Raw genomic sequence first — 16,065 nt, 5'->3', positions numbered from 1 at the left:
TCGCCCTACCCAACTAAATGTTTACTTCAGATCTTAAAGCCAAGGTCAGGGAAATGTACGTGGTGGTAGTGGTTTATGAGCTAAGGGATACGGAAGAGCATACACTAGAAGGCAGCACACCTGCTGTGATGGTGTCACCAGGCTCTCACAAATTGGACAAAATATTGACTTTTCTGCCTCCCTCTTTATTTAAATCCTAGAAAAGAGCCTGTGAGATGGCTAGGAGGTAAGTGTTTAACCACTTGATGATGTGGCCCAAGATCTATCCCCAGAACTCAAGCAAAGGTGGAAGGAGAGAATCAACTCCACAAAGTTTTCAACACCATATGCATACTGTGGCATGAGTCTCTACCTATACACATCACACAGATAATTTAAAAATAAATAACCCTGAGTAAAATAATCTGATTAGATATCTGAGATGTACATGCAACTTGAAGACAAAAGCAGTTATTTGAAGGAAGAGAAGGGTCTTGTGAGTGAGGGGTAGGGAACACAGGGGAGAACAACTGGGTAAGGGGAAAAAGTTAGAACAAAGAAAAATGATAAATATGAATGAAAATATCAGAACGAGCTGGGTGGTGATGGCACAAGCCTGCAATCCTAGCACTTGGAAGGAAGAAGCAGGTGAATCTCTTTGAATCTGAAACTACAGAACTAGTTCTAGGACAGCCAAGGCTACAAAGAGAAACTGTCTCAAAAAAGAAGAGAAAAAAGGAAGGAAGGAAGGAAGGAAGGAAGGAAGGAAGGAAGGAAGGAAGGAGGGAGAAGGGGAAGGGGAAGGGGAAGGGGAAGGAAAGGAGTCACAAAGTGTATGCACCTTGTGAGAGCAGGTCCCTTTGGAGGTCAGGAGATGTTGGAACCCCTGGAAATGGAGTTACAGTCACCTGTGAGCGGTCATGTGAGGTACTGGAAATGGAGTCCAAAGTGTTATTAACTGCTGAACCATCTCTTCAGCCTCTGTGTATGCTTACTTTTAAAAAGTAAGACAAAACAAAACCCAGGAGCTGTGGTAGTGTACGTTTGTGATCTAGGGACTTAGAAAGCTGATGTAGAAGGAGCCGGAGGAGTTCAAGGCCAATCTCTGCTAGACCTTATGAAGCCTTGTCTCAAAATAACAAACTGAATTATTGAAATTGCTGAATGGGTAAAGTACTTGCTGCCATGCTTACTGACACAAGTTTGAGCCTCAGAATCCACACTGTGGATAGAGAGGATCAACTACCATAACCTATCCTCTGACTTCCAAAAGCATGCTATGCACAACCACCACTAGAAACTTAAAACAACAACCCTCGTGTCTGTGAGGACATGAAGACATACTATAATTATTTATTCATAATACATCATAATCTCCAAGTTCAAAGGGCCTTGGCTTTAAAATCTGATATAGTTGCTGACAAGGTGTAAGTAGGTGTATTTAACCTATAAATTTATAAGCAAGCAGAGAAGAATGTAAAAAGGCAAAAGCGTGCAGCAGAGATACTCATCTGTAAAGATAAAAACAATATAAATAACATAAGATACCGAGCATCGGTCACCAACAATAGTACATGAAGAGACAAGAAAGGCACTACTGTAGTTTGAGTGAGACGCCCCAATAATCTAGGGCATTCGAATATCTGGTCCCCAGTTGATAGCACTATTGGGGAACCCAGTAGGAAGTATTAAAGTCTCCTGCCAGCCCCACTTGACTCTCTGTTTCTTGTGGTCTAAGATGTAGACTTCCAGCTCCCTGACATTATGGGTCCTAACCCCTGGGAACTGTAAGCCCCAAATAAGCCAAGTTGTCTTAGTCATGGTGTTTTATCACAGAACAGAAGAGTAACTAACACAGCATCCAAATAACCATCAGAGACGCACAGAAACCAAGAAATCTAAGTCTAAATTAAAATTTTCTCCCCACTCCTAGAAATCAGATTCTAAAATCTATCACTTAGACATTAATGAATACTTCCTTCCAAATAAATAATTATACAGAGCAGGCAAGATTATTTCTAAGTTTCTGTTTATCTAGAATAACACACTTATTCTGGAACAGTGACGATGACAACAACAACAAAATGGATGTAACTCAGTGAGATTATTTATCCAATTGGGTCCAATGCCTAATACCACAAGAAAAAAAAATCCTTAAAGAGCAACATACTGTCCTAAGTATAATACCTCTCTAAGATAAGCTTCTTTAAAGTGTTGCCAGGACTTGTCTATAGGCAATCAAATCAGAAAGATTAAAGGTATAAACTATCTTGAAGATACTGTTCAGTAGTAGAGCGCTTACCTGGTATGAAAGGTCCCAACATCAATAACGAATAACGAAGGGATTTATTGTATTTGGCATTATTACTATTTCCAAAACTGTACTGCAATCATGAAGAATGAACATTGGCATGTTATCTCGGAAATAACAAAAAGAGTACCAGATGGGGTAGCACACACCAAAAATCCTGGCAGTTAAGAGTTGCAAGAGTTCAAGGCCAGTCTAGGCTACTTGAAATTCTACCTCAAGAAACCCAAACAAAGCAAAACAAAACCCCAAACAAACAAAAAAAGCAAAATAAAACCCCAAACAACAACAAACAAACAAATGAAAAACCACACTAAAATTTCTCAACAGATAAAGATGCTTGCCACCAAGACCTACCTGACAACCTGAGTTCTATTTACTTTTGCCCACCATGGTAGAAGAGAACCAATTCTCACAAGTTTTCCTCTGACCTCTATTAGCATGTCATGGCACAAGTCCCCTGCTATCCCCCAAAATAATTAAAAAACAAAACAAAACAAAAAAATAACTTGAAATATCATCATTTAAAAAGAAAAAAGGGGCTGGTGTTTAAGAGTACTTGCACTTGATTGATCTTGCACCCACATAGAACGATTCAATTGCCTATAATTCTAGCTCCAGGAGTCTGATGCCTTCTTCTAGTACCTGTTGTACACATGAGGTATACACACACACAGACACACACACACACACACACACACACACACTTTATTAAAGGTAAATAATAAGATTAATTCTGAGAAAGTATAAATTAAAGGCAAAAGTATAAATTAAAAATCTCTATTATATTTACAACTAAAGCAAACTCCAGAAAACCATAATTGTGAACTAAACATTTTAATAACACATCTCTTTGTAAACCAGATACGGTGGTACATGTTGTAGGAGCCTAATCTCAGTTCTATTCCTGGAAGTTACAGTGGAGGGAGACAACCAACTTCAGAGAGTTAACCACTGGCCTTCACACTTGTGTTGTGGCGCACCTGCACTTACTCTGTCACACATTTCACACACACTATAATGTATGTTAAAGCCCAAACAAAAACAATTTTTAAAACACACGTCTTAAACACCCTCTTCCTTAAGTGGGGGGGGAGGGTGAGGAGGGGAACACCCTTATAGAAGAAGGGGAGGGGGAGAGGATAGGGGTCTTATGGACAGGAAACAGGGAAAGGGACTAACATTTGAAATGTAAATAAATAAATATACAATAAAAAAAATGAGAGAAATTGGAAAAAAAAACCCTCTTCTTTAAAACTCTTGACTGGCCATCTTCTTCATTTCTTTTTCATTTCTATACTATGTTTTACTTCTTCTTAAACAATGACCTATTTTAAAATGTACACCTATTAGTTCACTGTGATGTATATTCCTGTAATCTCAGTACAGGGAAAGTTAGGAAAATCTGAGTCTGAAGTCCTCTTGGACTACACTGCAAGATCTCAAAAGTAAAACAAACAAAACAAAGCAAAAATGTTGTCATTCATTATAGCATAACTAGTAAGAATGTACAAATCAAAATAGATTTCTACTTTAAGTAAAAGCATTCAATGTAGGCTATAATTCATAATCCTAACTAGAACATCAAGCCTGGGCTGGGGCGAGGTGGTAAGGAGAACACCAAAAGCCCTGTCACTAACACCTCAGAAATCCAAAATAAATCAGCATCACCAAGGTCATACAAGTGCTTCTTTGTTGAGACAGGTTCTACATAGACCTGGCCGTCCTGGAACTCACTTAAGTAGACCAGGCTAACCTTGAGTTCATGGAGATCCACCTGCCTCTGCCATCTGAGCACTGGGATGCCCACGCCCAGACAAAGCCATACATTTTTAGAACTCCAACATAGCAAGTTCCATCCAATGGGTAATCATTTACTGCTGCACCTACCGTGCACCTGCATGCAAACTCCTCCCTTTCAATGAGAGCAAAATTGTCAGCCATCACGCCTACACAGAAGTCCCTCTACAATAAATGAAAGAGTGGACTCTGCCTCAGTACAAACAGAAACGAATTATTTTACACCTGCCTCATTCAGATTATTTTCTTGTGATTAAAAGATTTATTATTTTTATTTATATGTATGTGTGTGAGGCTTCATGAATTTATGGGGATTATAAAGCATTAAGTACCTTGGGAAGCCAGAGGGCTTCAGTCACATACCCATGGAACTGGAGTTACAGGCAGTTGTGAGCCACATTACATGAATGCCGGGAGCCAAAACTAGGCCTTCTGCATGGGCAGTAAGCACTCAGCCACTAAGCCTTCTTTATAGCCCCTGTGTCATGCTTTTTAAAGGAAAACATAGAACTTTGGGCTATCCTTTACAAGGATCAGGATGTTCTAATCATGCTGCATTTGTTCCTCTTTATATATGTCTAACAGTAAGATAATAACTTTTTTTTTTCAAAATCAGACTCAAAAGAGACATGTTTAGTGTAGGGTAAGGACAATAAGAAAAAATGGGGGCACAGAGTGCTTCCCTAGTACTCACAAGTCCCCAGTACTACACAAAGTTAGGTGTGATGACGCATACCTGTAATCCTAGCATAGGTGGTGCAGACAGACAGTGAATTCAGGGCAATCCTTGGCTACACAGTGATATCCCTTCTCAAAAACAAACAAAACAATGCAAACAAACAAACAAAAAAATCCAACAACAGTGGGTGGGCTTAGGTGAAAAACAGAATTGAAGTTACCTCTTTCAGAGATTAAGTGGCTCTAATTAAACCAGACAGCACTCTTGCATTGGTGATTGAAATGGTCTAGCTCTGTATGGTAGCACACACACTGGGCTGTTGAGCACTAAGAATGTGGTTAGTAATATGGCTAGAATGCCAAGGGAATGAATTGTCTATTCTGCTTAATTTCAGTATATCTTGATTTAAGTTGGTAAATGTAACTAGTGGCTCCCTAACTGAACAGCAGCTCTGGGTTGTCAGTTAATGATTTCCAAGCAGAGGCAATTCCTCCCAACCCATCTGGAGCCATTTTTAATTGTCACAGCTGGGATGTACTGCCAGTGGACAGAGGCCAGGGTTTCTGTTAAACTTGGTGCACTGCAATGAACCTCCCACATAGAAGAATCAGTGGAAACAAATGTCAGCAGTTGAGAAGCTTGAGAAACTGTCTGGAGTTTGTTCAAGGGTGGAGCTAAAGCAAACAGAACAAACTGCAGGACACCTTGCTTAAATAAAACACCTGAGAAGAATGACATTTTTCATTCAACAAGGTTTAAAGCAGCAAGACATTACTGAAAAGTGCATGCAGTGAATAACTGAATATATAACTACATCCTGTGCTAGAAGTAACTTGAATATTAACATAATATTAAAACTATTATCCGAGATCTTTTGTTTTTTCTTTTTAATTTATATGTACATGTTCATGTGTATGTATGCCATGCTTATGCAACTACTTTCTGAAACCAGAAGATGTCAGAGCCCCTGAAGCTGGAGTTACAGGTGATTAGAAGCCACCTTGGATGCTCTGAAGGAGCAGTACAGACTCCTAATCACCAAGTCATCTCCAGTCCAGAACCCTGTTTCTAACATGCTGAACATAAGATGCTAAAGGATACCTAGCCACTTAAAACTTTCTTTCGGATTTACTTTATATGTTATGGGTGTTCTGCCTGCATGTTTATGTGTACCACATCCATGCTTGGGGCCTGGGGAGGTCAGAAGAGGATGCTGGATCCCATGGAGCTGGATGTAAACAGTTGTGAGTCACAAAGTGTTGGGAATTGAACTTAGGTCCTTTGGAAGAGCAAGCAACAAGTGTTCCTAACCACTAAATTCAGCCACCTTACCCACTTTTTGGGGGAGGATGGGAAGCAGATTAACTTACAAAGAGCTATTCTCAGAGAAAAGGTGACCTCAGTTCTTCCTAGTCCCTCTCTTTCTAGTTTCCTGTCCTTTCCCTTGGCCTATCTGATATGGAGATACTACTGTGAAAGAAAACCAAATTAAGGCAAGAAAAGTGATTGTCCTTCATATTTACAAGTTTGCATATTACCTCAAGAAAACGCAGGGGTAGAGTTATGGTTTGATCAAGGGAGATGTATGGAGTGATGATCACATCACATCCAGGAGCAGCAGATCCCACCCTCCTAATGCTGCTATCCTTTAATACACTTCCTCATGGTATGGTGACCCCCAACCATAAAACTACTTCATTGCTACTTCATAACTAAAATTTTGCTACTGTGATAAATAATAATGTAAATATCTGATATGTACGATATCTGATATATGACTCCTGTAGGGTAACAACCAACTGGTTGAGAACTGCTGTCCTAGAGGAAGAGATATTGAAGTTTCAGAGGATAAATATCAAATAATACTGTGGTTTCTGTGGTTTTATAAAGTATGCAGGGTCAGATAAAGTGGAATCATTTAGAGCTACTCAAAAAAGCTCTCGATTTTATACTAGAAACATAGAATCTATCCCAAATTAGCCTAATCCTCAAAGAAACTGGAACAATAGACATAATTTAATGTTTCACTTCAAACTATTTCTCAGAACACAAAGTCATTTGAATTCATAATACATCAAAGCCTTTTCTTTCCATTTAGCATCAACTGAAATTACTCACTATATTTAAAGTTTTCTAATTACTTCATGGAATATAAAAATAAGAGCCCTAACTTTTTTTTTTAAAGCAGTGTTTCTCTGTGTAGCCCTGACTGTACCTCCCTCTGCAGACAAAATTGACCTTGAACTCAAAAGTTTGCCTGCCTCTGCCTTCCCAAATCCTGGGATTAAATTTGTGGGCCACCACCTGTCTGAGCCCTAGCTTTTAAAACAAAAGTTACCTTTATAATTTTCACATTGGCCTAAGGCAGCAACTTTCAGCCCACATATTCTGAACTCCTCAAAGTTCAATGCAATTAAAGTTCCATCCTTAAGCAAGCTAGAGTTTCAGTACCTCCTCAAATTTTCTTTGGAGGGTTTAAAATATTTTATCATCACTTAATATACAGAAAGAATGCCATCTATAGTAGAGTTCCTACCCACTTTCAGTTTTCAGATATTCTCAAAGGAAAGGTCATCTCGTTCTTTCAGGTTTCTAATGGAATGACTTAAAGCCTTATTAAGAAATGTGAAACAGGATATTTTCAGCATCATTTTGTATTCAACTACTGGAGTTACAGACATAATCTCAACCAGTTTTCTCAACTTCTTAATTGCTGATAGTTCCCTGATGTGTAGAACGGTCCTGTGCAACAGAGAATATTCAACAGTATGCTTGGGTTCCCAGCAGTACCGCCCTTGAATTCCTAGTACTCTAGGTTAAAACATCCCCAGAAATTGCTAAATGTCCCTGGGGAACAAACCTAACCCAGAGTTGAAAATTGCCAATCCAAGTAAAGCTCATGGGACCAAAGAGTAGACACTATGCTAGTCAGTCAGAAGAATCAAGAAAAAGAAAAAAGAAAAAAACCATCTTTTTCTCTGATTGCTTTCCACCCAATTTATACTAAATAGCTGAGGAGCAAGAGATGCCACTGTGTGCACATGAAGACATCTGGCTTAATTTCTACAATTACTGCTTCCGACTCTCCAGTGACAAGTGAACAAATTACTACAGCAGCTGCTTCTCTGAGAAAAGTTATTCCAAGCCAGGCATGATGGTGCAGTCCCGTAAAACCAGCAGTTTGGGAGGCAAAGGCAGAAGGATCACTTTAAGTTTGGGTCACCCTACTCTATATAGATACAGACTAGCCAGGGTTACAAAACCCAGGGAGGCGGGTGGAACAAGAAGAGACTGAAGAAGGGGGCAAGGTTGGTGGGAAGGATGAAAGCAAGGATTGATTTCAGTTGTAGGGAAAACTAGGATTTTACATCAGACTGGATAAGCAGAATTTCAAGAAGGGACAAAGAGAAAAGACTGGCACTGAAAGCACAGTCCATGAAGAAACCCAAGGACCTGTTTGTTCTCAATTGCCAGCCCTTGGGTGGGAACAATTAGTCTATTTTAACATGCCCGAGTAGGCAGCCAGGTCCATCAAGTTGCTGTTGCCCTAAGGGTTGAACAGGGGTAGACACTGGTTACTATGGACTTGGAGTTGACCTAAAGGCCTCTGGTGATTCTGAGAAAGAGGAATCCAAAACGTTGTGAGACCAGCGGGGACCACCTCCTCCTCCAAATAAACTCACCAGTTCTGGATTCTAGCCTGGGTTTGCAAGCTACAGCACCGGAATCACGTGGGAAAACTTGTTAAACTCAACAAACTGAGCTCCCGCCCATCCCAGTTTCAGTTTCGAGGCTGCAAAACCAAGTCCACAGGTGATTCCTATGCCCACCAGAGTTCACAATTTGTCTAACTTGGAAAGCAACTGTGACATCTGGGGCTTTGCAGTGGCCTCCGCGACAACTCGGACTTTTCCCCGTGCGCTTCTGGGGTCCACATCTATAGCTCCTGTCACCCTACAGGACCAGCGCGGGTTCAGGCCCGGCTCCACGCCGACCCTCCGGAAGCCAAGGCCGGTTCCGACAGTACCGGGCCCACCTCCCCCTCAGCCACCGGGACCCGTGACGTGGCCCGGCCCAGGCAGGACGCCCTCCACCAGCGAGATTCCTTAGTCCAGCGGGGAAACCAGTCACCCCGGTAGCGGAGACCTGGGACCACAGCGCCGTCCGATCCCTCCGTACCAACCTTCTCCAGGGACGCGTCCATAGCTGAGGCGTTTGGTGTTGGTCCCGCGGTGCCGGGAACTACTTCCGCCTCCCGCGGCCCACAGCGACTTCCACGCTGGCAGCGCTGACGTCCCCGGCGCCCGCAGCCGGCCGGACGGAGAGGAGGAGGAGCTGCCCCGCAGCGCGGCCAGCAGGGATGCTGCGGCTTGCTGAAGGCGGGGCGAGACCTGTCGGGTGGGCGGGGTCTCCTGGGGCGGGGCCTCTTCCAGGCTTCCGTACTCGGACGTCACGCCGGCCGGTCCTAACTCTTACACGCGGGGGAAACCCAGTCTAAAAAGCGGTCCAAACTCAACTTTGCTATAACCTGTGGTGATCATCACAATGAGATATCCACCAGGTAAAATAGTATCGACTCAGCTGCACGTCTGGAGCCAGGCTTTCAAATCCTTGGCCGTCAACACCAGTCAGAAACGGAGTAGTTTATTTACCTCAGCAGCCTGAGGCCAGCGCCCACTTGCGCATGCGCGGGATGGTGGCTGCCTCGCGCTCTAGGATTTTTTTTTTGTTGTTGTTGGATTGGGAGATAGGCTGGGTTCTTAAGTGGCTGCTCTTTGGAAGGGATGCTGGTCAGAGCTGAATGTTTTTCTGTCCGTTCTTCCCTCAGAAGTCCAGACGAATTTGAGGCCTCTGGTCTGGCGTCGTCCCTCATGTCACAATGATGGCTTGTCGGGGGATGGTAATAATGATAATAGTAGGTCTGTTGCCTTTCTATTTTATATCACAGCAGTCTTTTGATATGGAATCATTATTATCCGTGTTAGGTTTAGTTCCTTGCAGCCCGACAGTACACCGCCTTATCTCCGCTTCATTCCCGCTAGGTGGGGGTGGTGCGTTTTTTAGCGAGAGCCTGCAGGATTTGTTTCCTATCTTCGCTCGTCTACTGATGGGTAGCTGAAATGGGATCTACCACCATTGCGGTCAGTGAAACTTCCTGGACAGAAGACTGATGATGCTAAAAACTACAAAGCATCGTCCCCCAAGCTTGGGTCAGGTTGTCAGTGAAATAATTATCTGCGAGAGGTCTCTACTTTGCATTTGGATAAATGGCCTGCTTATGTTAATAATAGCAAAGAAATCATGTGTGCTGCTTTAGAGTAGGAAAATCAATGATTCTCTAGTGAATTGGGGGGGAAAAGGGAATGATGAAATGGTGCCCCGCAAAGACTGAAAAATTGAATATGTTCCTGCTTGAACAAAACAACGTGTTATGAAATTTTCCAAACCTTTAGAAAGGACAAAAGAATTGCAGTGAACAATCATGTGCCCATTAGCTAGGTTAGTTGCCATTTTCTTGTATTTGTTTCTATCACATATGTATTCAGATAACTGTCAATCAATATGGATAGTTACATTACAACTCTGAACACTTCAATATTATTAAAGACTTTTTGTTTTTGTTTTTGTTTTTTGTTTTAGGCAGATGTACAAGAAATGTCCCCTCCCCTACCTCATGAGTTGGAGGCTAGTCTAGAATACATGCTGTATTCCAAACCATTTTGGTTTGGTGACTTCAAACAAAACAGAGTTAAGGTGCTTGATGGTAATGGTGGTTGCCACTAAGTCTGATGGATAGGGAGAACCAACTCCTACACTCACAAATATCTTTTTTAAACAAATAGCTAAATAAAAACAAGCAAACAACAATGCACAGGCTGTAGAGATGGCTTAAGAGATAAAGACCTCTACCACTAAGCCTGGCCTTGAGTTTGATCCCTGAGACTCACAGTGGAAAGAGTACCAACTCTGGCTTTGTCCTCTGGCCTCTGCACATGGACAGTGGCACACATGCACACACACACAAGAGCACACAAAGTAAAAATGTAATAAAGATTTTTTTAAAGAAGCTCATAAATGTAATGTTACCTCTAAGTAGTTAAAAAATAGATTCAAACCGAACCTGGTGGCACAGCCTTTAATCCTAGCATTTAGGAGACAGAGGTAGGTGGAGCTCTGTGAGTTCCAGGCTAGTCTGGTCTACACAGAGAAACAACCAACATCCTACCTCTACCCCCCAAATACACTCAACCTCTACAGACATATAGCTTGTATATGGTGAAATGTTTACATCACTAGTATTATTGAGATAGGGTCCTACTATGTATCCCTGGCTGTCCTGCTATTCATTTGTAGACCAAACTGCCTTGAACTGGAAGCAATCCTCTTATTTCCCAAGTGTTGGGGTTATAGGTGTGAGCTATCACACTGAATTAAGAATTTTCTTGAGGGTTGGAGAAGTGGCTTAGCAGTTAAGAGCAGGGTTCAACTCCCAACACCCACATGGCAGCTCACAACTTTCATAATCTTAAGTCCTAATGGAATCCAGTGCCTTCTTCTGGCCTCCTCTGTGCATGCAGGCAAAACACCCATACACATAAAAATAATACATAAAATGTTAAAAAGAGATTTTTCTTGAAGAGTAAACCAGAAGGAAGCAAAGAACTTGAAGGGATCGAGGGCAGTGACAAACCCTGTAGTGTTTCAGAGGTCTCTTAGATACCCTTAACCAACAACTCAAAATGTTTCCCTTTCCCTTCTTGACACTGGGATTTCTTTAAACAATTTATGGCATTATCACCTCATGTGCAGTCACTCTTTCTGGAAATATGTGTGTGATTATACACACATTTTAAAGTAAGCTTGAAAAATAGTATGATTTCTAGGCTGGAGAGATGGCTCAGGTTAAGAGCACTGACTGCTGTTCCAAAGGTCCTGAGTTCAAAATCCCAGCAACCAACTGCATGGTGGCTCTGTAATGAGATCTGATGCCCTCTTCTGGTGTGTCTGAAGACAGTTACAGTGTACTTTTATATAATAAATAAATAAAATTTTTAAAAAATAATGATTTCCTATGACTTTTTCAACATCTTTCAAAGATGAAAATTTTATATTTTTGAAGAAATTAAGGAAGATATTAGAAGATGGAAAGGTCTCTTAGGCTCATGGATTAGTAGAATTAATATTGTGAAAATTACCATCTTTCCAAAAGCAATTTACAGAGTCAATGTAATACCAATAAAAATGACAGAAGTAGAAAGAAAAACATCATAAAGCTCATATGAAGTACAGAAGGCCCTGGAACAGAGTTGGAGTTTTACTAAGTTATATCAGGTTATGTTATAAAGCTACCATTCTAATTTGCTTTCTGTTGCTATAACAAAGACCATCATCAAATGCAATTTGAGGAGGAAAATATTTATTTAATCCTACATTTTATGGGCCAGACAGGAATCTGTATGCTCTTGTTCACCATGGCTTGCTCAACCTACTTTTTTATACCATCCAGGACCACCTGCCCATGGCTGACATTGCTCATAATGGGCTAGGTCCTCAATCAATAATTTTTAAAAATGCTTTACAGGGTTAGAAAGATGGCTCAGCAGTTAAGAGCACTTGTTCTGTCAGAGGACCTGTGTTCAATTTTCAGCACCCACATGGCAACTCACAATTATTTATAACTCCAGTTACTTGGGATCCAACACCCTCTTCTGGCCTCTTGGACACCAGGTAAGCATGTGCTACACAAATATATATGCAGGCAAAGCACTCACACACATAAAAATACATCTAAAAAAGGAAAAAACCCAAAACATAGTGCAGGCTTGTCTACAGATAGTCAGTTGAAGGTGAGGTAACCCAATCACAATGAAAAAAAAAAACATGGTATGCACTTACAGATATTATCCCCAAAGCTTGGGATGCCCAAGATACAGTTCACAAACCACATGAAGCTCAAGAAGAAGGAAGACCAAAGTGTGGATGCTTCCGACCTTCTTAGAAGGGGGGACAAAAATACTCACAGGAGGAAATATGGAGACAAGGTATAGAGCCAAGACTGTCCCACATGGGGATGCATCCCATATACAGCTACCAAACCCAGACAATATTGCTGATGCCAAGAAATGCATGCTGTCAGGAGCCTGATATAGCTGTCTGCTAAGAGGCTCTGCCAGAGCATGACAAATATAGAGGCAGATGCTCATAGCCAACCATTGAACTGAGAATAGGGTCCCCAGTGGAGGAGTTAGAGAAAGGACTGAAGTAGCTGAATGGGTTTGCAACCCCATAAGAACAACACAATATCAACCAACCAGAATCCCCTGAGCTCCCAGGGACTAAATCACCATCCCAAGAGAACACAGGGATGGACCTATGGCTTCATCCAAATATATAGCAGAGGATGACCTTCTCAGGCATCAATGGGAGGAGAGGCCCTTGGTCCTGTGAAGGCTCGATGTCCCAGTGTAAGGGAATGTCAAGGCGGGGAGGTGGGAGGCAGTGGGTGAGTGGGTGAGTGGGTGAGGGAGGACCCTCCTAGAAGCAGGGAGTGATGGGATAGTGGGTTTCTGTAGGAAAAACTGGGAAATGGTATAACATTTAAAATGCAATTTTAAAAAAATGTTAACAAGCAGTGACTTTTTGAGAGCTTTTAGTGTCACTTCTAGGAATTTGGCTTTTGTCAGTGGGCTTGGACAAGGAAGCAGGCTTAGATAATAACAGTGACCATGGGGCTTGGCTTACTATTTTGCTTAATTATTACCTTTGGAGATCCTTTTGCTTATTACTTTACTTAATCACCATCTTATGTGATCTTGTTTACTACTTCACATGATTACTTCGTCCTTAAGAACTGGCCATGTTTTTTGGATATACCTAGAATGTATGAAAGCAGGCTAGAGAGAAATAAAGCTGCTTCAGCCTCAGTACGGGATAGAGTCGTGTTATAATTTTGTTTAACTGCTTTTCTTCTTTTTCAGTCCTCACTCCTTCGCTTGAGACCCTGTTGATTGACTGAGCTGGCTCAGTTAGTGACTGATTGATGCTGCTTTGTCAGATGTGATGTCCTTACTTGAGCTGATTAGTACATCTCCTGCTATATGATATGGAGCTATTGATCTAGCAAATGCTTTCTCTGGGTACCTTTTCACAAGGAAGATGAAGCAATTTGCCTGCAGCTGGCAAATCCAGCAATATACTTTTAGAGTTTTACCTCAAGAGTTTATTAACCCTCAAGCCCTGTGTCATAATTTAGTTCAAAGGTATCTTGATCATCCATCTCTTCCAAAAAAGATCATACTGGCCCACTCCTTGGATGACATCATGCCGATTTGACTAAGTAAGCAGGAGGTAGGACCACTTTCAACTTGTTGGAAAGGCATATGTGCATCAGAGGATAGGAAATCAAACAAAATTCAAGGGGCTTATTTGGATTATGGAGACAACATATGCCTCATTTTAGTGTGTTACGCTGACCATATACCAAGTGACTTGGAAAAATGCTAGCTTTGTGTGGTGTCAGGAACAGGAGAAGGCTCTCCAAAAGGTTCAGGCTGCTCAACCATTTGGACCATATCATTCTTCAGCAGATTGGGATCACTGAGATATCCAGTATCGTAGACTGAACATCTACCAGATCCTTGACTTTTCTGTCAGGATAGCCATTGCTGGACTACTCAGACCACAGGAAGCCAGTCTATTAAATTGTGTGTGTGTGTGTGTGTGTTGGTGTGTGTGTTCATTCTATCAGTTCTCTTCCCTTAAAGAATCCCTAATACATAAAGGAAGCATTCTGTGCAATGAAGAGGAAGCCCACAGAATGAGAGAAACTCTTTGCCAGCACTACATCCAATAGAGAATTAATATCCAGAATATACAAAGAACTAAGAAACCAAAGAATAAAAAAAAGAAGAAGAAATGGCTCAATTAAAAAATAGACTATAGCTGGGTGTAGTGGCACATGCCTGTGATCCCAGCACTTGTCTGTGAATCAGAGGCCAGACTGATCTACAGAACGTGTTTCAGGGCAGTCAGGATTACACAAAGAGAAACCCTATCTTGAAAAATAACAAAGAAACAAACAACAAAAAGGGTTATGTATCTGAAGAGAGAATTTTCAAAAGAAGAAACAAAAATGGCTAAAAATATCTTTAGCTCCATATCAAACCAGATACACTCAAACTAATAGAAGAAAAAGTGGGAAAACATCTCGAACACATGGGCACTGGAGAAAACTTCCTGAACAAAACACCAATGGCTTATGCTCTAAGATCAAGAATCAACAAATGGGATCTCATAAAACTACAAAGCTTCTGTAAGGCAAAGGACACTGTTGTTAAGACAAAATGGCAACCAACAGATCGGGAAAAGATCTTTACCAATCCTACAATGATAGAGGGCTCATATCCAAAATATACAAAGAACTCATGAAGTTAAACTACAGGGAGACAAATAACCCTATTAAAAAATGGAGTTCACAGCTGAGGAATGCCGAATGGCTGAGAAGCACCTAAAGATGTGTTCAACATCTTTAGTCATAAGGGAAATGCAAATCAAAACAACCCTGAGATTCCACCTCACAAGAGTCAGAATGGCTAAGATCAAAAATTCAGGTGACAGCAGATGCTGGCGAGGATGTGGAGAAAGATGAACACTCCTCCATTGTTGGTGGGATTGCAGACTGGTACAACCATTCTGGAAATCAGTCTGGAGGTTCCTCAGAAAATTGGACATTGAACTACCTGAGGACCCAGCTATACCTCTCTTGGGCATATACCCAAAAGATGCCCTAACATATAACAAAGACAAATGCTCCACTTCGTAGCAGCCTTATTTATAATAGCCAGAAGCTGGAAAAAACCCAGATGCCCCTCAACAGAAGAATGGATACAGAAAATGTGGTGCATCTACACAATGGAATATTACTCAGCTATCAAAAACAATGACTTTATGAAATTCGTAGGCAAATGGTTGGAACTGGAAAATATCATCCTGACTGAGGTAACCCAATCACAGAAAAACACACATGGTATGCACTCATTTATAAGTGGATGTTAGCCCAAATGCTCAAATTACCCTAGATGCACAGAATACGTGAAACTCAAGAAGGATGACCAAAATGCGAATGCGTCACTCCTTCTTTAAAAGGGGAACAAGAATACCCTTGGCAGGGAATAGGGAGGCAAAGATTAAAACAGAGGCCGAAGGAACGCCCATTCAGAGCCTGCCCCACATGTGGCCCATACATATACAGCCACCCAATTAGACAAGATGGATGAAGCAAAGAAGTGCAGGCTGACAG

At 41.5% G+C, this 16,065-nt stretch overlaps 1 protein-coding gene across 1 annotated transcript in view; it reads right to left on the bottom strand.

Moving 5' to 3' along the window:
• The window catches only part of Pdxdc1 (pyridoxal dependent decarboxylase domain containing 1), an 80,931-nt gene extending 71,788 nt beyond the window's left edge, over positions 1–9,143 (bottom strand). The window contains exon 1 of the mRNA XM_032912810.1: positions 8,950–9,143. Coding sequence (XP_032768701.1) covers positions 8,950–8,970 — 21 coding nt within the window. The 5' untranslated portion in view covers positions 8,971–9,143. The remainder of the gene's footprint in view (positions 1–8,949) is intronic.
• Positions 9,144–16,065: the final 6,922 nt, after the last annotated feature.

This window comes from Rattus rattus, chromosome 9, assembly GCF_011064425.1.
Source record: "Rattus rattus isolate New Zealand chromosome 9, Rrattus_CSIRO_v1, whole genome shotgun sequence".
NCBI classification, from domain to species: Eukaryota; Metazoa; Chordata; class Mammalia; order Rodentia; family Muridae; genus Rattus; species Rattus rattus.
The sequence above is the reverse complement of the archived record's forward strand: the minus strand, read 5'-3'. Positions and strand labels throughout refer to the sequence as shown.